This window comes from Canis lupus, chromosome 9, assembly GCF_048164855.1.
Source record: "Canis lupus baileyi chromosome 9, mCanLup2.hap1, whole genome shotgun sequence".
Lineage (NCBI taxonomy): Eukaryota > Metazoa > Chordata > Mammalia > Carnivora > Canidae > Canis > Canis lupus.
The window spans coordinates 64,574,033-64,600,267 of NC_132846.1; the positions used below are offsets into that span (position 1 = coordinate 64,574,033).

A 26,235-nucleotide genomic window follows, 5' to 3' on the forward strand; every position below is an offset into this window, starting at 1 on the left:
CTGGGAGGATGGGGGGAACACTATGTGACTAGTATGTATCAGGATCTCCATTTTCAAACTGAAGGGTATGAACACAGCACGAGGCTGAATGCCCTTGGCTGCTCCAAGGCACTGCAGGATGGCCTGCGCCTCCAGCTGGGCTCTCACACACTGCACAGGCAGCAGGTGCCACTTTTCAGCATGTGTTCACAAAGGCAGATTTCTCTTTGGCAGACTAGCTGGAGAAATTCCATCTCAGACTTCCTTGCTGTGCTTCCAGGTCTGAAGCTCACCAGGGCTCCTAGGATCTCTCCTGGGAGGAGGGCCCCCAGTTTAGGCAAATTATGTGCTTCCCCCTTTTTTCCACAATATCTCTGGTCAAATCCAAGCCATGGCTCTCTGCCCTGATATCTGCCCTCAGATCTGAGGGCAAACACAAATGGAGAAAAGGCAGTGGCCGAATTCAGGAACTTGTTCAAATCAAGTCCTCTGGGGAAGTCACTGAATGCCAGCGGGACTGGCTGCTGTAGCAAGCATACTTCCTGCCTGGATAATTCTCCACCCACCTCACCAAGCCACCCATCTCATTCCAGACCAAAAGCAGGGAGGAGAGATGCTTTTAGAGCCTATCTTTATACCTGCATGTTTATTATTTTCTTTCTAAAGGAAACTTTATAAATAGGACTGTTTAGTGACAACAAACCGTCCATGCTTTTGACTGGGTTCCTATTTTAAACACAAAAGGGAGTTCTGGGGCCAGACTCGCCTAGGTTTGAATCCCACCTTTTTACCTCTTTGAGCCCCAATTCCCACATCAGTGAAATGGAGACAATACCTATGCAGCACAGGATCATTGGTTAAAGTGGAACAAGTTTATGGCTGAGTACTGAGACCTGACACCCAATGCTCTGAATGTGGGGAAACAGAACACTTGCTGCAACATGGGCAAATATCACCTTGGCAGGAAACTGTAGCTTCCCACATGGGGAAGTATCAGGGGCCGTTAGAAAAGTCTAAGAACCATTCTCACACTGTGCAAAATGGGGACAGGAGCTATGGCTCAGTGGGTGGCTGCCCAGGGTCAAGGGGGGGGCCAGGCCCCATTGCTTCTCCCAGCAGTTGGTGGGAACATTTTCCTAGCATTAAAATGGTTTCCATGACAACTTCTGTCCTGGTTTCTTAGTATTTGGTATCCAGTATGCACTGAAAATCAACACTCTCCCACACTGCTTATGTATGTGAATGGATTAGCAGGGGAGAGTGGGCTCTCAGTTAGTGGAAGATTACGTACTCCGGAAGTTCTGCCCATGGGCTGGAGGTACCAAAGAAACCAGAGGAATGACCAAAGCTTTACCTCATCAAGTCAGAGCACAGAACTGCCTGTGAGGCTAACCTCCTTTATTTTTGCTAACCTTATCTTTTAAAACCTATCCCTTTAACACATGACCCCACCAAAAAAGAGAATTTGCTGCTGGAGGACAAGGGTAGGATGTCAGCAGGCATCAGTGGGTCTGTCTGGGCTGTAGCCAGCAGCCTCAGGCTTCTCGTTACTCAGGTACTAAGGTTCTTTAATGCTGCTCAAAGCTCCACTGTATCATTTGGATAATGGTGAGTCTCCTGCCATCTTCTACCAGCTGTCACTCAAGAACTCATCTCACAGATTAGGATTGTTTTCTACTGCATTCTCCCTGGTTCACTGGTGACCCTGGGGAGATACTTCCTGGCAATGATGCTACCCTTTTAAAACTGAAACAGTTTTCTGAACATGCACTGGGCCCACAAGGAAATACCCACAGTTTTAATCCCAGGTCTGCCACTTGGTGGCTCTGTGATCCTGATTAAGTCTTAACTACTCAAGTGTCCGCCTTCTCAACCACAAAAACGTATTAGCACTTGCATCTCAGAGGATTGTTAGAAACTAAATGATAAAATAGATGAAAATGACTAACAGTGCTGGGTATCTGGTCAGCACTCAAGGATACCCGACGCTGAGTTCAGTCAGGCTGTCCTGTTGTGGTTACCCAGAGGGGCTGAAGAACATTGCTGCCATCCTGCCAACCTTGTCAACAATGAAGCCAAGGGGATACCCTTGTAGAAGCCCAGACTTAGCTGTGAAGAAATCTATGCTTCTCTGGCAAATTGTGGCTACTCACCTAGACTAACCTAAACAAAGCTGGGGGGTGGGTGTACTAAGAGGTCACTGGTTCCCTCAGCACATATTTATATCATGCTCTGACGTAAGTTCCAGGGCTGTTAAGGGGTGATTTAAAAGCCTATGCTGTCAAGGAGCTCAGCAGAGACTATACAGTGTGCCAAGTGTTATGGAGAGTTGGTAAGCACAGCTACTATGGGAGCCTACCTGAGGACACTGTCCCCTTCAGGGACCTAGAGAACATGTAGCTGTGCTCAAGGATGGAAAAGGCAAGCAGGCGGAGGGAAAAGCTTATAGAAAGGCTCAGGACAAGGACATGTGGGACTGTGGGCAACAACCACTCTGTCACACAGAGGAGGGGAAGGGAGACAAGGCTGGAGAAATTGTCTAGTGCCAGACCCCAAGTGCCTCACAATGCCAGACTCTGCATACTGTTACTGGCTTCCCCACAAGTGGGTATGATGTTAAGGATGCCTGTGTTCTCTTGGAACCCAAGGATGGCAATCTCTTCCCTGCCCATCTTGCAGTGTGGCTCAGACAAGACAAAAGCTGTGAATAGCAGAGAGATAAAGAGCTATTAGGGTTGTGGAGAAAAGTGGGACCACAAGTGAAGACCTACCACTCCATCCACACTGTCCAGTGGGATCAGATGCACCCCACATGCATCCTGCAGGAGGATTAGGACAGCTATACATTCCAGCCAAAAATTCAAGAATAACATGCTGGTTCTGACTACTGTCTTTAATTGAGGAAAACAAGCTGAACATACTAGAAGTCTGTACACACTGGGACACAGAAATATATAAGCTGCTGCATAGAAATTTTACTCCAAAACAACACAAATATGCATGAAGTCTCTCCTGTGATGGGGGCTGGCATGGAAGAGGGAGATTTTTATAACCAGGGTTGATGATGGAGTGAAAGGCAAAGTGGGAAGATTTCCTGTATAACCAGAGAACACAGAAACAATGTGCAGTCACTAACAGACTGACCTGGAGGGCAGTTAATTTGCACTTGTACTTGGCTGCGGTTGTTCCGGCTGCTGCTCTTTTGGCTTCTTTTTCTTTTTCTTCTTCTGTTTAGCGAGGCAGCTCAAAGCAGACTCACCATTTCGTGGGGTAGACATGAGTGTGGGCAGCTTGCCAGACTGAGTTGGATACTTGGTTTTCAGGTCATCTTTGAACAATGGCTGGGAAAGTAAATGGCGCAGCTCCTTCTTCAGGACCTTCATCTGCTTTTGTCTCCTACGTTCTTCTTGCTGGTCAGTTTTTCTTCCTTAAAACACAATACAAAACAGACCATATTTACTATGATTTGTAGAAATGTTTTGTTTCCCTTGATGGATACTTGTGATGAAAAATGTTTTGGAACTCTTGGGGAATCAAGGCTCAAAAGTTCTCTAAAGACGCTAGTATTGGCTAACTTCTAGCACAGTTTGAGAGGGATACTGGGGGGGGGGGCCACTGGGTCCTTCACTCTATCTATTTATCTATCTATTTATTTTTATTTATTTATTTACTCCGTGGATCAATAATTTACTATGAGTTATGACAATACGAAATTTGGTCAATTATTCATGGACTATAAAGTATTTATAAATGCTACCTTAATTTAAAGCATTAGCCATTAGAATTCAAATATTAATAAAGCCGGTGCCAACTTAAAGGAGGAAAGGAAGGGCACGGATAACGAGGGCGGCTCGGGGAGGGGGAGGGCTCCTGGCTGTTACTACGATAATTCCGATAACGGGTTGTCCCTGGGAGCCCCACTTCTGGGGCAGGCAGAGGTGTGGGGGCCCCTGGGGTGGCCTGGGGATCCCCTCAGAGCGGGAGCCCGTGCCCTCCGGAGGGCAGGGCAGAGCCCCTGGCTGCCCAGAGCCTGGCTCCCCCTTCTTTTTCCTGCTGAGATATGCGGAGTCTTGCCAGGCCTCGCTGGGCACCTCCTTCTACCAAGTGCAGTGCCCCCATTAGCCTTGTCCACCCGCCACACAGGTGGTTCTCGAAGGGGCCACCCAGAGGCCATGGCGTGGAGGGATCCGGTCCTCAGAACAGCAGGGCCCCCACGGGTGGACCCCGCCTCCTTCACTCCATTAAAAAAAAAAAAAAAAAAAAAACCCTCTGAGACAGGAATTCTCTCAATTTTACCATCAAGAGCACTTGCTAAAAGGTCACAGAGCTAGCTAGCTAGCTAGCTGTCAAACTGCAATGAAAACCCAAGGTTCCTGACTTGAAGATCAGTTTTCTTCCTACAATTCACCCATTTGCTACTTGCTAGCTAGATAGGGTGACCTGACAGGTACAAAGCCTCCAGGAGACTGTGAACACCATCCGGCAGCCCAGCTCTCCTATACCTCACTACCAGCACTGTGACTACACCTGTGGAGGTGGGTGTGCCCATAAGGGCTCCATACCAGCTGGTCCTTAGGAAGTGAAGCTCAAGCCCCAAGCCTGAGCTATCAGGAGGAACAGCTAACTGTCACCAAGCCCACTGGTCTGGTTCCCAGCTTCTGTGTTGACAGAAGCAGACAGCTTAAGTCGGCCTCTGAATTTGTTGGCTTTGGCACTCAGATGCCACACTTGTGGGATGGAAAGAACACTGGATCTAACTCTGGTATTGTCAGTTCTAGATTTGGCTCTCACTTCTTAGACTCAAGAGCTTTCTTAGAGCAGGGGCCACACAGATTCATCCGTGAATCCTTAGGCTTTTGCCTATGTTCAGAGTAGGGGCTCAGGAAAGGCTGGTAATGGAGCCATTTCCCTGTGCAAACTGCTGCTCTTCTGTGAGCTTCTGGTTTCCATATATAAAAGGACAGTAATTCCTGCTCTGTTTATGTCACGAGACTACGGAAGTCACATGAGATGATGACTGGTGCAGGAGTAACAATAATGATCATAAATAACAATTTAAGATGTGTCAAATATTATTAGGCACTGGCACAGGCACTTTATTCTCATTAATCAATACATCTTTGCAATAACCCCATGAGGCAGGAATTTATGACCCGTACCTTATAGATGAGGACACCCTAAGTACAGAAGAGAGGTTAAGGGTCTTGAGCTAGTCACACAGCCAGTTAAGGGAATGGACCAACGGTGGTCACAGAGCCTACCCCTCATGTCACTACCTTTCCATATGAGGGAGACAGCTGAAGGCTCCAGACAAATAAGACAGAAGGAACAAAGGCCAAGGGCTGTATGCTTAACTGGGACTACAGCCTGTCACAAAAACAGAAAAGGTATCTTGCTGATTTTAACAGGATCCGTGGTAGTGGCAAAGTTCCAACAGGACAAAAGTTGAAGGAAAAAACAAATACTGAATGTATTCTTCAAGTCCCATCCAGCCCACCACTCACCCTTATACATCTCTTCTTCCAGCTCAATCTCAAGGGCAGCTGCTGCCTGTTCAATCCAAGAGTTGTGTAGACAAGCCTGGAAGTTCCGATACTCTGCTTTCTCAATCTGTCGAGCCAAATGGATTCGTTCCTGGGGAAAAGGAATAGAGTGTTCATTTGACAGAGCATTCAGGCCTCTGGGAAGCAAGGGCTCATATACTTTGTGTCTTTAAAAAAAAAAACTCTGGAGGGCAACCCGGGTGGCTCAGCGGTTTAGCGCCACCTTCAGTCCAGGGCGTGATCCTAGAGACCCGGGATTGAGTCCTACATCAGGCTCCATGCATGGAGCCTGCTTCTCCCTCTGCCTGTGTCTCTGCCTCTCTCTCTCTCTGTGTCTCATGAATAAATAAATAAAATCTTTAAAAAAAAAAAAAAAGGATTAGCTCCCATCAAAATGAATTTGTTCTGGTTCCTGATAAAAGCAGAGGGCAGTCATCACATGAGTATGCACAAATGAAATCACAAGAGCTAGCTTTCCTAACAACAAATCAGGAGAGCCCCACTTGTTGGAAGCTCACCTTGGCTGGACTGCCAGTCTATAGGTGTCCCAAGGGAACTCTTCCCCAGATACCACAGATAGCTTCCATAGGGACCCTGACACACTCCAACAGCCCTGAGTTAGGGCCCCACTGTGACTGATCAGAGGGACTACAAACTCACAGAACTGCCTTCCCTTTCTTCCATGTTGTTCTTGCCAAAAACACTTCAACTCCGCTCATGGGTGATGGAGTCAGACCACAATGACAGTAAACACAGAAAAAATGGAAGAGATCTTGTAGTGTGAGGGAAAGGAGCCATGGGAAGAGTGGCTCTCAACCCTAATGGGAATTCTGTCACCTTCATCCTTCCAAGCTCATCTCCCACCATATTTCCCCACACAGCTAACATTCCTTCTGAGCCACAGGAGCCAAAAGTCCCTGAATTCTTCTGTGCTTTTGCTCCCCCACTCCTGGAATTCTATTTTCCTCTCTACCACTCCATATGCAAGAGGCTTGGAAGAAACCTCCTCTCCTACCCATATAACCATAATGCCCACCAGACCCATGGTGCTCCATTTATACCTGAACTTCAGCATGGGCTTGGTCTACATCACAAGCCAGTGGACCTCCATGGAGAAAATCCACCTGGTTTTGGTACCTAACACACGGTGCCCATAGTCAGCAGCACCTATTCCGCTGAATGCTTGCTGAGTTAAAATAAAACCAGCAATGGTAGGAATTCCTGGCATTTGCTTTACAGATGTGACAAAACTTAGTATCTGCCTCAGCAAGACAAGTTGACCTTACTTCCCTACAACTACCAGGTAGCCACACTCACTGTCCTTGTCCAGCGGAGGGAAGGATGGTGGTGGTGGTGGAGGCAGTGAAGGGCTCAGGAAGAAAATTCCTCATGTTTTTGGCCACTCAAAAAAACCTTTACCCTTCTGCCATGTATAGTACCCCTATTCCTTTTTTTTTCTTTTTCTTGTTTTTATGACCTCCCTATTCAGCTGTTGGCAGAATCATTAGTTTTCAAGGGTCCTGCTGCCAGGGCCTCACAGCAAGGCAAAAGTGCAGCGGCATTCCTTCCCTCATCAGTACTAGGTTTCTAAGTTTTCTTTTTACCTTGACCGCGTCCATGTACTTTGTTTGCACAGGGAACAGTGGGATGTCCTCATCTTTCTTGAGGGTTTTGTAAATCTTCTTAAAGTTGATCGCATCCTCAGGCCCAATCAGCATCAGGCTGAGGCCTTCATTGGTGGCACGAGCAGTACGACCACTTCGGTGGACATATATCTCTGAAGTACGAGGGACCTGCCAGAGGAACAGGGAAATCAAATGCATGGTTATCAGCCAGCATTGCTCTTCTCCTTAGGGCCAGCAACACAATGCTGGGTCTCTCTCCCTCCCTGCCAGGTAGCCAGAAACCTCTCCAGCACTGTGGACATATCCAACCCTTTTCCCTTAGCCCTCATGTTTCAGGCCTGTTCACTATGGTCACTAGGTCTACCCTCCACGCCCCCCGGTCCTGGCTTCAGGCCCTCATGACTACTCAAGAGAACAATGAGAGTCACTTATTTTGTCTCTAGGCCTCCCCACTCCCCTTGACCCAGCCCAAAGCTGCCACTGTAATCTTCCTGAGTCAAAGCTCTGATCTTAATTCCCACTCTAACTAAAGAAACTCCACTGATTCTTCATTAACTCTACATGAATGATTGACCATGGTAATCATAACCAACATTTACTATGTAATTACAACGGGCCAAGCAATTCCAGCACTTTACATGTATTATCCCACTTACTCCTCACAAACAAGAACGTGAAATACTTTCATGACTATCCATATTATAGACCAGAAAACTGACAGAGATGTTAAGCAATTCCTCCTAGGTGAAGAATTAAATACTGGAGCCAGTATCCGAACTGAAGCAGTCTAGCTCCAAAGACCATGCTTACCCCTAGGCTCCATTGCTTCTACTCTAATACATACTGGATATTATTCACAGATATGATATAGGTGCTGACAATGCCTCCCTCCCGTGCACCCATGGCAAATACCACTAATCTAGCAGTTTTCTCCACTGAACCCAGATAACACTACCAATTCCAATGAAGCTCTAAGTACTGCTCTAAACTGTTCATAATGGTGCTAGAAATGCAGTTTCTTAGACATTCTTCACTTTCTTTCCCCAACATAACCCCTACTTGTAGCCAACTGCCCACTTCCACACCATTCTTTCTCCTTCCCTTCTACCTCTATACGCCCAGATCTTCCTCATCCTTAAATGCAAAGCATCTTTTAGAAAGCCCTTTCCAACTTCCCAAACTAGAAGCTACCATTCTCCCCCATATTTTGCAACCTTCTAGTATCTCCTGCCTTAATTTATGGTTGTAGTCATCTCCTCTCCTTTAGTGGGTCTGAGATTTCTCAGGGGACAAAACTGTGTCTTGTTCATCTGGATATTTCCCACAAAGACTGGCCCAGTCTCTTCCCCAAAAACGAAGAAGAAAGATCTGCTAAATTGAATTGGCACCCTGAAAGATTTTATTTGAGAGAAAGAGGAGAGAGTGCATCTGCATGCATGTGGGAGTGAGCAAAGGGAGAGAATCTTCAAGCAGACCCCCAGTGAGCTCAGAGCCCAACACAGGGCTTGATCTCACTATCCATGGGATCATGACCTGAGCTGAAATCAAGAGTCATATGCCCAGCCAACTGAGGTACCCTGGTGCCCATACACCCTGAAAGATTTTTTAAACCATGAAGAATCAGAAGGAAGAAATAATAACACCACAATAGCTACCACTTCCTAAGTAATTAACACTGTGCGAGGGGTTTCATCAGCAGGAACTCATTTAATTCTCATGGTAACCCAAGAGGTTAGGCTGCATCATCACTTCCAGTTTACAAATAATGACAAGTGAAACCAGAGATGTTAAGTAACATAACATCTGGGTTAAGATGTTAGCCCAGCCCAAGCTAACAGACTATGAAGCAGGCTATAAGCATTTGAACCTTACAAGGGTAGCCCTGAAGCCTAGACTCCTAACCACCACTCTATGTTAGGATTTGCCAGGTGCATACACTAATATTGTCAGTATTAAGAGCAGCTAACATTTAATAAGTGCTCAGTGCTCAGGATGTGCCTGGTGTCTAAGCTGTTCACCCATTAACTTATTTTACCTTAATAAGAACTTAAAAAGGGACGCCTGGGTGGCTCAATCAGTTGTGTCTCCTTCAGCTCAGATCATGATCTTGGGAGTCGTGAGATCAGGCCCCACAATGGGCTCCCTGCTCACTGGGGAGTCTGCTTCTCCCTCTCCCTCTGCCTTTCCCCACCCTGCTCATGCTCACTCTCAACCTCTCTCTCAAATTGTAAAAAAAAAAACAAAAACAAAAACAAAAAAAAACTTAAAGTAGACACTGTAATAACTTCCATTAAACAAAGACTGAGGCAGAAAGAGATTAAACAGCTTGCTCAAGGTTACACAACAGGGATTTAAGTCTAGGCAGGTCCTATCACCACACTCTTCTATTTCTCTCTACCAGGGTAACCAGTTCACATGCTACTATGCCCATTCCATAAAGAAAGTAAGACTCTAACCTGCCAATATCAATTAGTTTGCCCAAATCAAAGAGAGAGGGGCTATGTGGTATCAGAAGTGCCAAGGGGTTTTTTGAGAATAAATCTCTTGAGCTTTCCAAAAATGACAGCAGCTAATCAGTCACGAGATGACGACAGTGGTACTCTGCTGCATTAGGCCTTGAGGCCAACAATTCCTCCTCCCTCTCTTTCCTCCCTTCCCAAACCTTTGCTTAAAACATTTCCCATTCAATGCAAAAAAATCCCTAATGCCCCCACCTGGTAATGAATGACATGCTGGACTTTAGGAATATCCAGGCCCCGAGCTGCCACATCTGTTGCCAGAAGAACACAACTGTGATAGAGAGACAAAGCTCGTTAATAATAACTAATAGCTATCATTAATCAGATTCTTAACACCTACTGAGTATTTGATCCTGATCAAATAAAACATAGAGGTAAACAGACTTGAAAAATGAACTATACAGAGTCCACGCTACCATGTGGCTAAATACAGACAGACCTATCAGGTGACCCCACCCCAACATACCCATAGGCTCTAAGTGACCAACAGACTACTTACAAGTAGGCACAGTTACTGAAAAAGGGAGAATGCCGTAGATGGCCATACTTCCTCATCTCCCTTTAAAAACATCCCCACTTACTGCCTCATTGCAGACAGCCTCTCCTCTGCTGGCCTGCCCACCCACTCCCTTGTGGTGTATTCAATAAACTCCTATCGCCTTTGTTCTCCCTCAGGTGAATTCTTTCATCACCTGCACCATTGGTTTCCCCCCGATTGTTGCCCCACATTTGGGGGCCCCCACCTAATCAGACAGATGCCCCACTTAGACACCACATAAACCATTAACTTCTACCTAGCAACATTCCCAGGGAGATAAACCTGATACTTGTTCTAGAAACTAATCACCCTGTAACTTGACATTATACTGGACAAAAGTCAACTTAGGCTTAACCTCCAATTCTCAGGCCCTAATCCTGAAAACATGCACACTGACCCTGGTCATCAGTCTGACCCAAAAGGAGATGCACAATGACAGCATGGTAGGACAAAGCATGAGCTCTGGGTCTGACTGCTTTGTCTGAGGCCCAGCTCTGTCACTTTCAGGATGAGAAACTGTGGGCAAGCTGATCTGCTTATCAATTTATAAAATGAGAATAATGACAATAAATGATAAGTGGTATTAAAGCTAACATTCAGCAAATACATACCTTGGGCCAGACACTGTTCTAAATGCTTTATATGTATAAATTCCTTTAATCTTCCTAACAACCCTCTCCATTAGCTTCTACCAATATACTATTATGCCAATTATGAGAAACTGAAACACACTGAGGTAATTTGGCCAGCTAGAAGTAGCACAGCCATGGCCCTGATCTTAAGCAGTCTGGTGCCTATCTGTATTCTTAACCATCAATCTATTTTACTTCTCAAGGATGTTAGAACTGAATGAATGTGGTACTGTATCTAAAATGACAGTATGATACTTACTCAATCAATTGTTAAATGTTCCACAAAAGTAGGTACTATTATCATCATTACTTATAGGTAGGAAAGTTTCTGTTGAGCATTATCAGCAACCAAACGCATTAGATGAGAGTAAGCCTGCTTCATGATGTGTAAAAAAGAGCTATCTTCTATAGCTTCCCACCATCTCACCACCATCCTGGCAACCTTGACCTAATGGCTAGAACCTGGGTTCTGGGTACAGGCCTGACTTACTCTTCCAGACGAGCAAACTGCTCCAGGTTTCTCAACCTCTGCTTCTGGTGCATGCAGGCATGTAGGGTCAGTGGCATGATATCCAGGACTTTGAGGAGCCCAGAGAGGCGTTTGATACATGAGATACTGTTGGCAAACACTAAGGTGCGGCCTGGATACTGCATCAGGAAGTAGTACAGATATAAATCTTTCTCATCAGTCTCACAATGAATCTTGGTCTCTGTCAGTGTCTCCACCGTGGCCTCATTTCTGGTCAGGTCAATGACCTTGGGCTTGCCCCGCATACCAATCTTCTGCACAAAGAGGTCAAGTTTGGCAGTTTTGTCAATTTTCTTAGTGTGTTTCTTGTGAAGGATTCGAGCAGGAGCTTGATGTACCAGGGTCAATGTGGCAGAAAAAATAAGCGTCTGTCTCTTTGGGTTGTACTGGGAGTCACCAAGCATCTCTAGCAGCTGTGAGAGCTCAGCAAAGTGGCCTTTCTCAACCATCCGATCAGCCTCATCGACCACCAGGCACCTACAGATCCAGAGAGATCCACATAACTTGAGGAGTCATTTATATAGCACACTTAACTACCATCTCCACCCTCAACACAGAAATACACAAACACCACCACCACCACCAGGGGCTCAATTAATCTCCCTCATGCAAGGTATTCTGAAGGCCAAACTCTGGCTGGTACTACACCATGGCACTTAGTGATAGGGAGAAGGCAGTGCATACACAATCATGTTACCTCAGGCCCACAATAGAAAAGGGAGTGAAAGAGAAGGGGAGGTATTGTCACTTACCTGAGCTGCCTAAGGTTGCTCAAATGAGGGTGCTTTTCTTTAATTAGCTCCCAGAGCCGGCCCGGAGTGGCGACTACAATCTCTGGCTGGCGGTTCAGCATCCTCTGCTGTTTCTGGGTAGACATTCCACCAACCAAAATAGCAGTTTTAATTCCTATAGTACACAAAATATAAGACCCTGTTATTCAGTTTGGCTGCCTATTTTCTGCCATGGCTGACACAGGCAACCCCAGATTAACAGAGACAATCAATCACCAGAATAGCTCTCCTCTCTTTGGGAGGTGTGGGGGATGGTGAGCCAAAAGAGCGAGCCTGGCCTGCCTCTTGGTACCACTCCTAGAAGGCATAATCAAATCTTCTATGGTCTAGGCCTTGCCTAGTTCCCAAACTTCATTTCTTTATATTCTCTCCCCTTTATCAACAATAGAAGAGCTGGATTTGAACCCAGGCATATATACATCCAAAGTTCCAGGAAAACAGTAGTGTACCACAATGCTGGAAATGATGTCACTCTCAGCTGTGACACATATCCCTAGAAAGTCCTGCCCATCTCCCTCAATTCGAACTAATATGAGCCTCCTCTAATGCCTATTGTCTGTTCTGTTCTGTTCTCTGGGATGACTTCTTAAGGTATCCAAAGAGGAAAGAAAACACAGGATCATGTAGGCAAAATACTTAGTAAAGTGCCTGGCACATAATAAGAGCTTGGTAAGTCACTGTTGCTTACTATAAAGTTGCAACTGTTGCTGCTTTAAAGTTAAAATTCTTATGGAGCAGCTTTTCCAGAAAGGAATTCCACGAGAAGATATATGTTAGTGCCTAAGACAGATGTCCGGCAAACTTTTTCTTAAAGGGTCAACAGTAAGCATTTTGGCCTTGTGAGCTAAACCTGTCAGAACTACTAACTTTACTTCATTCCTCCATCGTAATGCAATAGCCATAGACACTATGTAAATAAATGGGTGTGGCTGCACTTTACAAAAAAAAAGGTACTTTGCCAACTCCTGCCCTAAGCATCCACCACATCCAATGAACTAACTTCTTTGCATCTAGAATGGCACAGAAATGTGTCATCCTTGGGAGAATGGAGAAAGTGTCACTCAAACAGTTTTCTATAAGGCTTAATTCTCTGGCAGGTAAGAGAGATTTCCCCTTAAGGGAGGAGCCACAGCTCATTCATCTTTGCCACCCCAGCATCTAGGATCCTCTCAGGAAGTATTTATTAAATCGAATTAAACCTCACCTGTAAACTTGGCCACAGCATCAATGTGTTGCTTGACCTGGACAGCGAGCTCCCTAGTAGGAGTCAGAACCAGTCCAAGGAGAGGGCGCTTTGGATGTACTTTACAAGTGGTCATTTTGCCACCCAACTCTTGCTTCAACCTTCCAGTCTCTTCTTCATCTAGCTTTTCCTCTTTGTCTTCATCCTGTTTGGGGATGGTATTCTTGATTAGGGAAGAAGGTCCTTCACCAGCATCATCATCACAGAAGGGTAGCATCTGGTCTGAGACAGCAGCTGAAGTCTTGACCTTGCTGGGTGTTGCTCTAGCCTTCACTCCAGCTTCACTGGGCAGGGCTTCACCCTCTATTCCAATCTCATCAGGCAAAACTTCAGACTCAGTTCTAGCCTCCGTTCTGGTCTCACCAGGTAATGCTCCTGTGTTACTTACAGCTGGAGTACGTTTATTTTTCACCTGCCACTGGAGTACTGTATGGATCATTGGAATGGCAAAGGCAAGAGTTTTTCCACTTCCTTAGAAGTAAAACAAAAACAAAAAAGTGTGAATCGATAAACACACTTACTTTTTGTCTAGGCATCTTTCTTTTACACAGAATAAGGGAACCTGATAGCCAAGTGCCACCATGACCAACCCAAAGCTCCTCCACTCAGCACAGGTTCCCCAACAGCACTGCAAGCAGAAGGCATCTGGAATTAAAAGCCTGAGAAAAAGTCTAGCAGACTAACACTGAGGCTTGAGGTCACCAATGTGCATTATACACAAAGTCCAAGCACCAAAAATCTAAACAAGTTTTGTCATTATTTTGAAAAAAACACCACCACATTAGGGTGTGGGGAATGGAAATCTATGTATAGTTTCCTAAGACCTTTGGTGGAGAAAATGGGAGTAGAAGACAATTTTCTTAGTTTTTGAGAAAATTTAAAATGACCACACTTCTTTCTATGCCTTAACATTTTCAAACTGATTTTTGAATGTGTATGAAGCCCAAATTCACATCCTCTGGGTGGTTAATACAAACAAGACAGCTCAAGTTGAGAATTTAAAGTAGTTACAAAGTTATAATCTCCCGGCTAAAGCAAATAAATGATCTCTGGTGGAAGAACCTTTATCATAGGCCTCAAAGAATTCTCACAAGAGGCACATGGGTGACTCAACTCCTGGTTTCAGCTTGGGTCATGATCTCAGTCATGAAATTGAGCCTCAAGTCAGACTCTACACTCAGCGCAGTCTGCTGGAGGTATTCTCTCTCTGCTCCTCCCCTAGCTGGTGTGTGCTCTCCCAAATTAATAAATCTTAAAAAAACAAAACACCTATTGAAAAAAGAATTCTCACAAGTAATTTTCAAAGGAAAATGAGCAGCACTCAGTAAAAAAATAACCCACAAGACACTATAAACAAGAATTATAAGAAATAAAAAGATCAAAGGCCCTTAACACTTCAGATAAAACAGTACTTTTCATCAGAAACCAAAACTAGAAGACAGTATCTTTATTTGAAGACATAAAAAAAGAACTGGACAACCTAGAGCTCTAAACTTAGCAAAAAATTCCTTTCGAAATAAATGCAAAATAAAGACGTTTAGGGCCACACAAAAGCTGAATCACTTATCATCAGCAAACCTGAACTACAAGAAGTAGTACTAAAGCAAGTCTTCCAAGCAGAGGATGCTACTGGATGAACTTCCATGTCTGTACAAAGGAAGAGTACCAGAAACAGTAATAGTGACATGGGTAAATATGAAAGATGTCTTTTTCTTAAATATATTATTAAGTTTAAACTTTTTTAACCTTGGAACTATTAAACATAAAAATGTATTTTGGATTTCTAACACATAAAGTGTAGAACAAAAAGCATAATGTAAAGGAGAAGGGAGATATAGTCTTGTAAGATTCTTGTACTATATGTAATATAACACATTACTATTTGAAGATGGACTATGACACGTTGAAGATCTGTACTATGAATCTAAAAAGCAAACACTAAAAGGATGTAACAGTTACAACTAAGAAGATCAATAAAGGAAATAAAATTCCATCATAAAAAACATTCAGTCCAAAGAAGAGGAAAAACAGAATAGCAAAATAACAAATTACAACTCAATTATTATCAATAATCACATTAAATAGAAACGACCTCAACAAATAATAAACAGCCAGAATCATGAGACAGCAAGACGCAACCTATGCTCTCTCCACAAACACCATTTTATTTTATTTTTTACTAGGCTCAGTTTAATATAAAGCATATGATAAAGGATACAAATGAAAAGCCAAATGAAGAGGCACATAAGACAAGGTCTGGGAAGGTCCCAAGGGCTTCTGTCCCTGTGGAACTGGGGGTACACCACCCTCTCAGCACAAAGATGTGTTTACCAACCTAGAAGCTTCAAGAAACCCACTTTAAATACAATGACGTAAGTTAAAAGTATAAGTGGCATCAGCAGGCTCAGTTGATAGAGCTTGTGACTCCTGATCTTGGGATTGTTAAATTCGAGCCCGATGCTGGGTGTGGTGATTACTTAAAAATAAAATCTGAAAAAATACAAGTATGCAAAACACACCATGCTAACATTAATCAAAATAATACTAGAAAAGGTACATTAAGGGGATGCCTGGGTGGCTCAGTGCTTGAGCATCTGCCTTCAGCTCAGGGTGTGATTTCGGAGTCCTGGGATCGAGTCCCACATTGGGCTCCTTGCATGGAGCCTGCTTCTCCCTCTGCCTGTGTCTCTGCGCCTCTCTGTCTCTCATGAATAAATAAATAAAATCTTAAAAAAAAAGGTACATTAATATCAGATTGAGAAGATTTTAGAAATACTATGGGGATAAAGAGGGCCATTTAGTAATCAAAGGAATAAATTAATTTACAGGATATAATAGTCCTCAACATTTATACACCTAAATATAACAGAGCTTCAAAACACAGGAAACAAAAACTAATGAACTGCAATGAAATCTATCACGCAAGAAAAATTAAGTAATACAAATATTTCTAATACATTAAGGCAATTAAATTCGTAGTTAAAGCCCATCCTACAAATTCATCTGTGCAGGCACAAATGAATTCTACCAAATATTTAAGGAAGAAAAAAAAAATACCAATTCTGTACAAACTCTTTCAGAAAACGAGAATACTTCAAAAGTCATTACAAGGCCTGCATTACTCTGATTCCAAAACCAAAGACATTACTAGAAAACTACAAACTAATATCCCATGAACAGAAACTCAAAAATTATCAACAAAATTTTAGCAAATCAAATCCAATATATAAGTGGAAAAATACACTGTGACCAAATATGGTTTATCCCAGGAATATAAGTTTAGTATTTGAAAATCAGTGTAATTTACCATATTGACAGACTAAATGAAAAACCACTTCTCTTAATAAATGCAGAAAGAGCATTTCAAAAAATCCAACAACTGTTCCTGATAAAAATGTTCAGCAAACTAGGAACTGAAGAGAATTTTCTCAATCTGATAAAGGGTCATCTATGAAAAACCTAGAATTAACATTATACTTAATGATGAAAGACTAAGTACTGTCCCCCAAAGATCAGGAACAAAATAATGGTGCCTGTCCCCATACCACTTCAATTCAAAATTGTACTGGAGGCTTTAGTGCAGTAAGACAAAAACAAGAGGCATCTAGACTGGATAAAAACTATAGAACATCTGATGTACTCTTTAAGAAACTACTAGATGGGAGGCACCTGGGTAGTTCAGTTGGTTAAGCATCTGACTCTTGATTTTGGTGCAGGTCATGATCTCAGGGTTGTGAGATTGAGATCTGTGTTGCACAGAGTTGGCTTGGGATTCTCTCTCTCTTTCTCCTCCTGTCCTTGCATTTTTTCTCTCTCTAAAATGGATGAATAAATAAAATCTTAAAAAAAAAGGAAAAAAAACCTACTTGATGGTACCAAGTTGCAGGAAATAAGGTCAATATACAAAGCTATCACATTTCTATTTTTTAAAAAAAAGATTTATTTATTTATTTATTCACATGATAGAGAGGAGAGAGAGAGGCAGAGGGAGAAGCAGGCTCCACGCCGGGAGCCCGACACAGGACTTAATCCTGGGACTCCAGGATTGCGCCCTGGGCCAAAGGCAGATGCTCAACGTTAAGCCACCCAGATGCTCCACATTTCTATTTGTTAGCAACAATCTGAAATAGAAAAATTTAAGTTGCCATTTACAATAGCATCAAAAATACGAAATATTTAAGGACAAATCTAATAACCAATGTGCATATACTAAAAACCACAAAACAAAAGACCCCCCCAAAAAATGGATATACTACATTCATGGATAGAAAGATTCTGTATGGTCCAGACGTCATTTGTCCTCAGTTTGCTTTATAATCAATGCAATCTCAATCCAAATACCACCTGGCTCTCTGTAGAAACTGACAAGTTGACTTGATACAAAGGCAATTTAGTGGAGAAAAAGATACTTTTTTAAATAACAATGCTGGATATCCATATTCAGGGGAAAAAAAGGAACTGTGATCCACACTTCTCACTGTAAACAAAAGTTTACCCAATAAAGATCACAGACTGAAACATAAAACTTAAAACTAGTAACACTTCTAGAAGAAAACACTGGAGAAAATCTTTGTGATCTTGGGTTAGGCAAAAGGTTTGTAGATAATAAGCACATTCGTAAAAAGGAAAGTGATAGAACTTCATCAAAATAAAGAACTGTTCTTTTGAAAGGTACTGTAAAGAAAATAAAGACAAAGACACTGGGAGAAAAAAATCCTAAATCACATATCTGATAAAGGGGTATATCCAGCATATATCATGAATTCAGTAATAAGAAAACAACAATCCAATTAAAAAATGGGCAAGATAAGAGTGCCTGGGTGACTCAGTCATTAAGCATCTACTTTGGCTCAGTTCATGTGATCCCAAGGTCCTGGGATCAAGCTCTAAGTCAGGCTCTCTGCTTATGGGGAAGCGTGCTTCTCCCTCTCCTCATAACTCTCTCTCACAATCTCTAACATACCCAGTATTGGCAAGGACAGGGACCAATTCAAACTCATGACTTGGTGGGTATGGAAAACGGTATAATCTCTTGGAAAAATTCCTAGAAAGTAACATTTATTATAAAACCTAGTTCTTACACAGGTGTTTACCAAACAGAAATTAAAGCATATACCCAAAGACTAACACACCAATATTTATGATAGTTTTTTAAAAGACTTTATTTATCTATCTATCTATCTATCTATCTATTTATTTATTTATGGGGTGGGGAGCGAGCACACACATGCACAGGGGGTGGGGGAGAGAGGGGAAAGGAGAGAGAATATCAAGCAGACTCCATGCTGTGTGGAGTCTGATGTGGGGATCATTCTCACCACCATGAAATCATAACCTGAGCTGAAACCAAGAGTTAGATGCTTAACCAACTGAGCCACCACGTGCCCCTATTTATGATAGTTTTATTTGCAGAGCCCCAAACTAGAAAGAACAAAAATATCTATTAACAGATAGGTAAACTGTGCTATATCCTTACACTAGAATATTACTAATAAAAAGGAATGAACTATTAGCACTTGCAATAATATGGCTGAATCTCAAAGTATGCTGAGTGACGCAGCCAAACACCGACCCCCTCCCAAAAGTACATAGTGTATGATTCCATTATATAAAATTCTGGAAAATGCAAATTAATCTGGTGACAGAAAGTATATCAGAGGTTGTCCTGGGGATGGACAAGGAGTAGGGCCCAGGAGAGACTACAAAAGGGGCCCAAAGCATCTTTTGGGGGTGATGGATATTCATGATCTGTTTGCACAGCAATTTGTCCACAGCCCCAAAAGTCCTTGTGAATCTTGGACCTGCAGATTCACAGCAGTCTATGGGGATACCCAGTAACAACTGCAGTATGAATCCAAATGTCAGGCTCTAGCCACAGTGGCTGATACAACTTTGCCTCTGCCTCCAGACACCCATTTCCAGGCTTCTGCAGAAACCAAAGCAGTGTAGCAAAATGCTTAAGAGCACACAGACCTAGTCTAGAATTCAGGTACCACTACCTTCAGCTGCGGTTTTAGGGATATTGTCTTTTGTGAGGCTGAGTTTCCTCATCAGTAAGATGAGAATGATGCAACCTCTCTCAGGGTGATTTTGAGAACTGAGTTCATCAATATAATGTACTTAACACAGTGCATGATACATTTTAAATGCTAAAAAAGAGTTCTAATTTATTATTATTACTTCCATCCCCTGGGGCTTCCTCACTCTTCCACTTATGTGACTCTTCTACAAGACCTCACCGAGCGTTTTCTGACCACTCTTTCCAGAAACCCAAGGCACAAAGTGTCTAGATGGTCTAGTTCTATACCATACCATCTAACAGTCACTAGCCATGTATGGCTATCAAGCATGTAAAATGTGGTTACTCTAAATCGATGAGCATCAAGTTCGAAATATATGCTAGATTTTGAAAACAGTATCAAAATAAGAATTAAAATACCTCAATTTTAATTAACTACATACTGATATTTTTATATAATTGATTATATACATCATTAAAATTAACTTTTACCTGTTTTTTTACCTTTTTAAAATATGGCTCCTAGAAAATTTAAAATCATGTACGTAGCTCATGTTATATATTTATTTCTATCAGTTACTGCTGGTCTAGTTGGACTTAGTTACAAGCAGTACAAGCTCCTCCCTTCAGTTAGTAATTCAGTCTATCGAGGTCTAGTCAACCCATCATTGCTTTATAAAGTGTTAGGTGGCCCAGGGAATGAGGGAACTTTAAATACTGCCTAGACCCAACAGTCACCTCGTGCCAACATCTACCTACAAAATCCACCTAATGGTTTTCTATCACACAAACCCTTCCAATAACAATAAACTCACCAATTCCCAAAGCAGCCCTTTTATCTCTGGACAACTCTTTGAGAATCAGACATTTATTCTTTATACTAATGAAGATCTACCTCTCTAGATGGCTAATCTTAACCCTACTTTACCCCGAGCCATTTAAGGTGGCTCAAGAATACTAAAAAACCAAACCAAACCAAACCAAAACAAACAAAAAACTACCATTTGCAAGTCACTTACAATGTACTGTGTAAACTTTACTTTGGCATTTACATTTAACCCACAAGGCTAAATAAAAATAAATAAATAAATAAGCAAGCAAGCAAGCAAGCAGGTACCGGCATTATCTCCATTTTATAATAGGAACTACAGGGATCAGAGAGGTAAAGGGATCTATCTGTCCAGGGTACCAATCAGAAAGTGGCAGATTTCAATCCAGAACTGCCTGACTTCTGAACACCTTCATTCAACATTGCTTTTGTGGTTATGTCTCCAAGCTCCTCTCTCCCCAAGCTACCCAACCCATTAGCAGCCGTAAGTTTGACCCAGAAGCAATCTTACCCCAGGCAGCTAAGGATGCCCTTACCCGTCTCAGCAGCCCCAAGGATGTCCAGTTTGTCACGGATGGCAGGTGCCAAGGTCAGAGCTTGGATTGGCGTGGGTGCAGAGAAGCCTAGAAAGCTGAGTGCTCGGAGAACTGGCTTGGGTACAAATAGATCTTTCCAAGCTGTTACATCTGCCTTATGGTCATGCATTTCAGGCATCCATGTCTTTGCTTTTTTGGGCACCTTTGGAGCAGTACCCTGGGAAGGCTCCAATTTTTTTTTTCCTTTCTTTTTTTTCTTTTTTGGCACAGTCGGAGCTGAGCCTTCCGATACCACCTCCTCTATCTCTGGATCAGGATAAACTGTGCCATCTCCCTGGGGCTGTGGCCCAGCATCTCTGACTTCAAACTCTTTCTGCACACTGGTTCCTTCAGTTTCCGTGTCTTTATTCTTCTTCAACTTTATCTTTTTCTTTGAGGAGCTAGACTCTCCTTCCTCCCCTCCTGAAACAGCTTGTGCCTTTCTCTTCTTGGGCTCCTCCTTGGAAAAGAGACTGGAGGAATTTTTGGCAGGGGAGACCAACTGGTAATCTGTCAGTTCCTCAAAGCACACCAAGTCATCCATCTGTCCATCTGCAAACATATTTGGGTCAATCTCCACCTGTTTCCATTTTCCCACAACTTTGATCCCCTTTGTCTGAAATCTGCCATAGCTTGGTGGCTTTGGCCTTGATTTTGTCTCCTTCAACTTCATGGTTGCTGAAAAGAAAAGGAGAGAAGTGTCCCATTAGGTCGCCAACTGCAGAACACAGGGTTTTGAGGCAACACATATTTTGTGAACAGCCTACAGAGTTATCAGGCCCTACAAAGAAGTGAAGACACAGAGATACAGAAAGAAGATCAGAGAGAAGAGAGATACCAACAGAGCAGGCAAGTTGGCCTGAAACAGAGGATACGCGGGCAGCCCCGGTGGCTCAGCGGTTTAGCGCCGCCTGCAGCCTGGAGTGTGATCCTGGAGACCAGGGATCGAGTCCCACACCGGGCTCCCTGCATGGAGCCCGCTTCTCCCTCTGCCTGTGTCTCTGCCTCTGAATGAATTAAAAAAACAAAAAACAAAAAACAGAGGATACTCACGAGATGGAGGAGCACAGATGCGAGCGCCAGATCTGGTTTGGATTCCAGATCCAATACCTACCGCTTGTGTGCCACTGGACAGTGGTGCTTGTTCCTCCCTGAACCTCAGTGTTCTCATCTTTTTTTTTTTTTTTTTTAAAGACTTTTTTTTTATTTATGATAGTCACAGAGAGAGAGAGAGAGAGAGAGAGAGAAGCAGAGACACAGGCAGAGGGAGAAGCAGGCTCCATGCACCGGGAGCCTGATGTGGGATTCGATCCCCGGTCTCCAGGATCGCGCCCTGGGCCAAAGGCAGGCGCCAAACCGCTGCGCCACCCAGGGATCCCTGTTCTCATCTTTTTAAAAGGGAGAGGGATCCCTGGGTGGCTCAGCGGTTTAGCGCCTGCCTTTGGCCCAGGGCCCGATCCTGGAGTCCCAGGATCGAGTCCCACGTCGGGCTCCTGGCATGGAGCCTTCTTCTTCCTCCTCCTGTGTCTCTGCCCCCTCCCTCCTTTCCTCCCTATCATAAATAAATAAATATTAAATAAATAAATAATAAATAAATAAATAAATAATAAATAATAAATAAATAAATAAATAAATAAATAAATAAATAAATAAATAAATAAAAAAGGGAGAGGGAGCACCTGGGTGGCTCCGTGGTTGAGCGTCTGCTTTCAGCTCAAGGCGTGACCTCGGGGTCCCGGGATTGAGTCCGGCATCGGGCTCCCCTCATGGAGCCTGCTTCTCCCCCTGCCTGTGTCTCTGCCTCTCTCTCTCTGTCTCTCTCATGAATAAATAAATAAAATCTTAAAAAAAAAATAAAAAAGAAAAACGTGGGGAGTTAAGGGGGGGTGAGGGGGGTCTGGGGAGGCCGGCTTCACTTAGAAGGGCTCCAGCCTGGCCCCCAAGAAGGCAAATGCCTATTCCCGCCATTCTGGCCTTCGCCCGTCCGGCTTTCTCGTGACACTGTCAGTGATCTGCAACACATTTCAACAGAGAGGCCCCTCGAACGGAACCGCATCCACGGTCTCTCCCTTTCCAGAAACACCAAGGGGCGGCGGGGACAAAGGTAAACGGCAGTGCACACCCGGACCGGCTCTGGGGCTGCGGAGGGCGTCTCCATCTGTGTGGGCCTCAGTCTCCCCGCCTGTCAAATGGGGATGACGACAGTATCCTTCCCACGGGGGGTCGTTCCACACAAGCACAAAGAAGTGACGCACGTCAGCAGCCGCCGGGCATGGCGCCTCGCGGGCTCGGCACGTCGGCGCGCAGGGAGGCTTCACCCACCGCCGCGGCCCCGCAGCGACCGCACGGCACCGGCTTCCACCACGGCGGGGGCGGTCAGGCGCCCGGGGGCGAGCGGCCGGGCCCGCGCCTCACCGCCTCACGCACGACGCTGACAGGCCTGACAGGCCGACGCCGCCGGGCCCGGACGCTCAGGGCAGGGACCCCCGGCGCCGAGGCCGGCTGCCGCCCTCTCCGGGCTCGAGGACCCCACAGGGCCCCCGGGAGCCCGCCCCCGGCCCCGCTCGGGCCCCGGTACTCACCGCGCGGAGACCCCGCCGCGGCTCCCTCACGCGCCGGCCAACCGCCGCGCACGCTCCCACCCCTCTCCTCGGCGGCGGCGTCCACCGCAGTTCCGGGGCGGGGCTTGCGCTCACGCACGCGTGCGCCCTGGGGCCGGAAGTCCCGCCGCTTCCGGCTAGACCCCGCCGCGTCCCTCTCCGCGGGCGGCGCGTTTCTGCAGTGCGGCTTGGGAGGCGGAGCGGGGAGAGCCGCCGTGCGGCCTGCACGGGCCCACCTGGGGGCGCCGCTGTGCCCGCCGTGCGGCCTCCGCCTCGGAGCCGGTGCTGCGCCCCAACGCGCTTCCTTCTATTTATTTTTAGTGCATTGGCTGTCCGCGAATGCGGCACCTGCTGTGTGCCTGGAGCCTTGCAGATGTTTTAGCATCTAATTTACAACCCACCCAGCCTATATCAGAGGTGCTGTTTTCTTCGTTTTTTTTTTTTTTTAATATTTATTTATTTATGCATGCATGCATGCATGCATGAGAGACCCAGAGAGAAAGAGAGGCAGAGACACAGGCAGAGGGAGAAGCAGGCTCCATGCAGGGAGCCCGATGCAGGACTTGATCTGGGGGTCTCCAGGGTCACGCCCTGGGCCAAACGCAGGAGCTAAACCGCTGAGCCACCCAGGCTGCCCCGTGTTGTGTTTTGTGTGTGTGTGTGTGTGTGTGTGTGTTTTTTCATTCTGTTTTCTCCGGTATTTTCTCTGTTTTTTTTTTTTTTTTTTTTCATTGCTCTCTGATGGTTATTAGGCTAGGCCGGCCCGACTCCAAAATGCCAAGATGAGCTGGCTGCTCTGTTAAATGCAGAGACATCAGCTTCACGCTAGACAACCACCTTTTCCATGTGGGCATCACCACCCCATGTGGGAAACCTTTCCCATAGGCTGTCTCTGGCTGGTGACCTTGGGAAGTCCTAAAGGAATTCATGAAGTTTAGGTCTAGTGAGCCTCCCCACCCTGCCTTGGAGCCACTGTATGACCGAATTTAACTCATTGGAGGGCACCCGGGCAGCTCAGTGGTTGAACATCTATCTGTCTTTGACTCAGGGCGTGACCATGGGGTCCTGGGATGGAGTCCCCCAAGAGACTCCCTGCAGGGAGCCTGCTTCTCCCTCTGCCTGTGTCTCTTTGCCTCTCTCAAGAATAAATAAATAAAAATCTTAAAAAAAAAAAAAAAGAATTTAACTCCTTTCTTGAGGGAACTTGGCAGTGTGCCCCTAAGAGCGTGGGTGCATAAAGCCTTTGCTCCAGCAGTGGTCTGAAGAAGTCTGATCATGGCTAGTGACTGAAGCTGTCCAAATGGCAGAGGGAGGAGGAAGGGCTGCATATCTCTACCTGGCAAGACAAAGGTTCCTGTCCCATCCAAGCTAGTTACACACCTTGGAGGACTATAGTGTTGTCCTGACGGAACTTTGCCTTAATAAGGCTATTTGGTGGGGAAAGGGTCTTCAGCAGAGACTGGCTAGAAATAGGGCCCTTGAGGTGGAACTTGAGGTCAAAATGGGTCATGGTGGAGATCCTCAGTGGAGGTCTCTGGAAAATTGACAAAAGCATCTGTATTAGAGTTTTTCAGCGGAACAGGGATAACAGGATTTGTGTATATAGAGAGGACTTTAAGAAATTGGGTCACTGTGATTGTGGAGTCTTGGCATATCCAAACTCGATGAGGTAGGCCAGCAGGCTGAAAACTCAGGGAACGGTCCAAAGACAGTCAACTAACAGAATTCCTCCTTGCTCAGGGGATGTCAGTCTTTGTTTTATTAAGGCCTTCAACTGGTTGGATGGGGCCCACCCACACTGTGGGAGGTAATCTGCTTTACTCAAAGTCCACAGATTTAAATATTACTCTCACCCAAAAAACACCTTCATGGAAATGTCTAGAATAATGTTTGACCGAATTTCCAGGCACAGTGGCCCAGTCTGGTTGATGCATAAAGTTAACCATCACAGCATTCTAGGAGAGAAAAGAGTAGCTTTTGTTTGGACACCCTCCATCTTGGAGGAGACAATTCTACAGACAGCCAAGAAAGATTTGCAAACAGCACCAGCTAAGTTAAAGTAGCTTTTTCCCCCTCCATCTCTTATGGCTTTGTTCACTTGACCTTGTAAAGGCACGAAATGCAGCCATATGAGGAGGAAGTAGACAAAAGAGAGGTGAGCAGGGGCAGCCCGGGTGGCTCAGCTGTTAAGCATCTGCTTCCAGCCCAGGGTGTGATCCTGGAGACCTGCGATCGAGTCCCACATCAGGCTCCCTGCATGGAGCCTGCCTCTCCCTCTGCCTGGGTGTCTCTCTCTCTCTGTGCGTCTTTCATGAAAAAAATAAATAAAATCTTAAAAAAAAAAAAAAAGAGAGGTGAGCAGATTACCTCCGCTCTTCCCAAGTCTGTATTTCAGAGCCTGAATCAGACCTAAGCTGGGGAAAAGGGAGAAGTTATAAATTTGCACGTGAGAGGGAAATTTTGACATCAGAATAGATGGTGTTTTGTATTCACCATTTTTTCCACATTATAAGAGGGTTTTTCCCCCTGATTATTACAGTCAGATATTAAAATGGCATTCTCTGAGTCAGTTTTAGTGGAACCACAAAGAGAAGAAAACAGTAAGTGCACAGTTTCCTTGCTCTCCAAAGCAGGTTCCCTGGAGAGTGTCAGACCTGACAAGGAAATCGTCTCCAAACCAGTGTCATGATACTTAGCTCAGTACCTAGTTCAAAGTATTAAAGGATTGAAATTGAAGAGGCCGAGAGACAGAATTTCCTTGCAGAAGAACATTGCTTACAATTTGTGGCTGAGGTTAAATAATGTATAATTTG

The 26,235-nt window shown here is 44.7% G+C and overlaps 1 protein-coding gene across 3 annotated transcripts; it reads right to left on the minus strand.

The window, feature by feature from the left end:
• Positions 1-2,857: 2,857 nt before the first annotated feature.
• DDX24 (DEAD-box helicase 24) lies at positions 2,858-23,528 on the minus strand. 3 transcript variants are annotated; one of them, XM_072839767.1, is made up of 9 exons: positions 23,405-23,528; positions 20,784-21,500; positions 13,361-13,870; positions 12,118-12,271; positions 11,327-11,842; positions 9,862-9,937; positions 7,127-7,315; positions 5,484-5,613; positions 2,858-3,406 (listed from the first exon to the last, which is right to left on the minus strand). In XM_072839767.1, exons 2-9 carry the CDS (start codon positions 21,493-21,495, stop codon positions 3,135-3,137), a joined length of 2,559 nt encoding a protein of 852 aa, XP_072695868.1. In that variant the 5' UTR covers positions 21,496-21,500; positions 23,405-23,528; the 3' UTR covers positions 2,858-3,134. The 3 variants fall into 3 exon arrangements, with proteins under 3 accessions (XP_072695868.1, XP_072695865.1, XP_072695867.1); XM_072839764.1 differs by lacking the exon at positions 23,405-23,528 and adding an exon at positions 22,945-23,103; XM_072839766.1 differs by lacking the exon at positions 23,405-23,528 and adding an exon at positions 22,502-22,635.
• Between the last annotated feature and the right edge of the window lie 2,707 nt (positions 23,529-26,235).

Coding starts and splice junctions, on each gene's coding strand:
- DDX24 (XM_072839767.1), bottom strand. CDS start 21,495: ATGAAGTTGAAGGAGACAAAATCAAGGCCAAAGCCACCAAGCTATGGC. Junction 9,938..11,326: donor CAGTTTGCTCGTCTGGAAGA/GTAAGTCAGGCC, acceptor TCTCTATCACAG/TTGTGTTCTTCTGGCAACAG. Junction 5,614..7,126: donor AGTACATGGACGCGGTCAAG/GTAAAAAGAAAA, acceptor CCTTTTCCCCAG/GAACGAATCCATTTGGCTCG.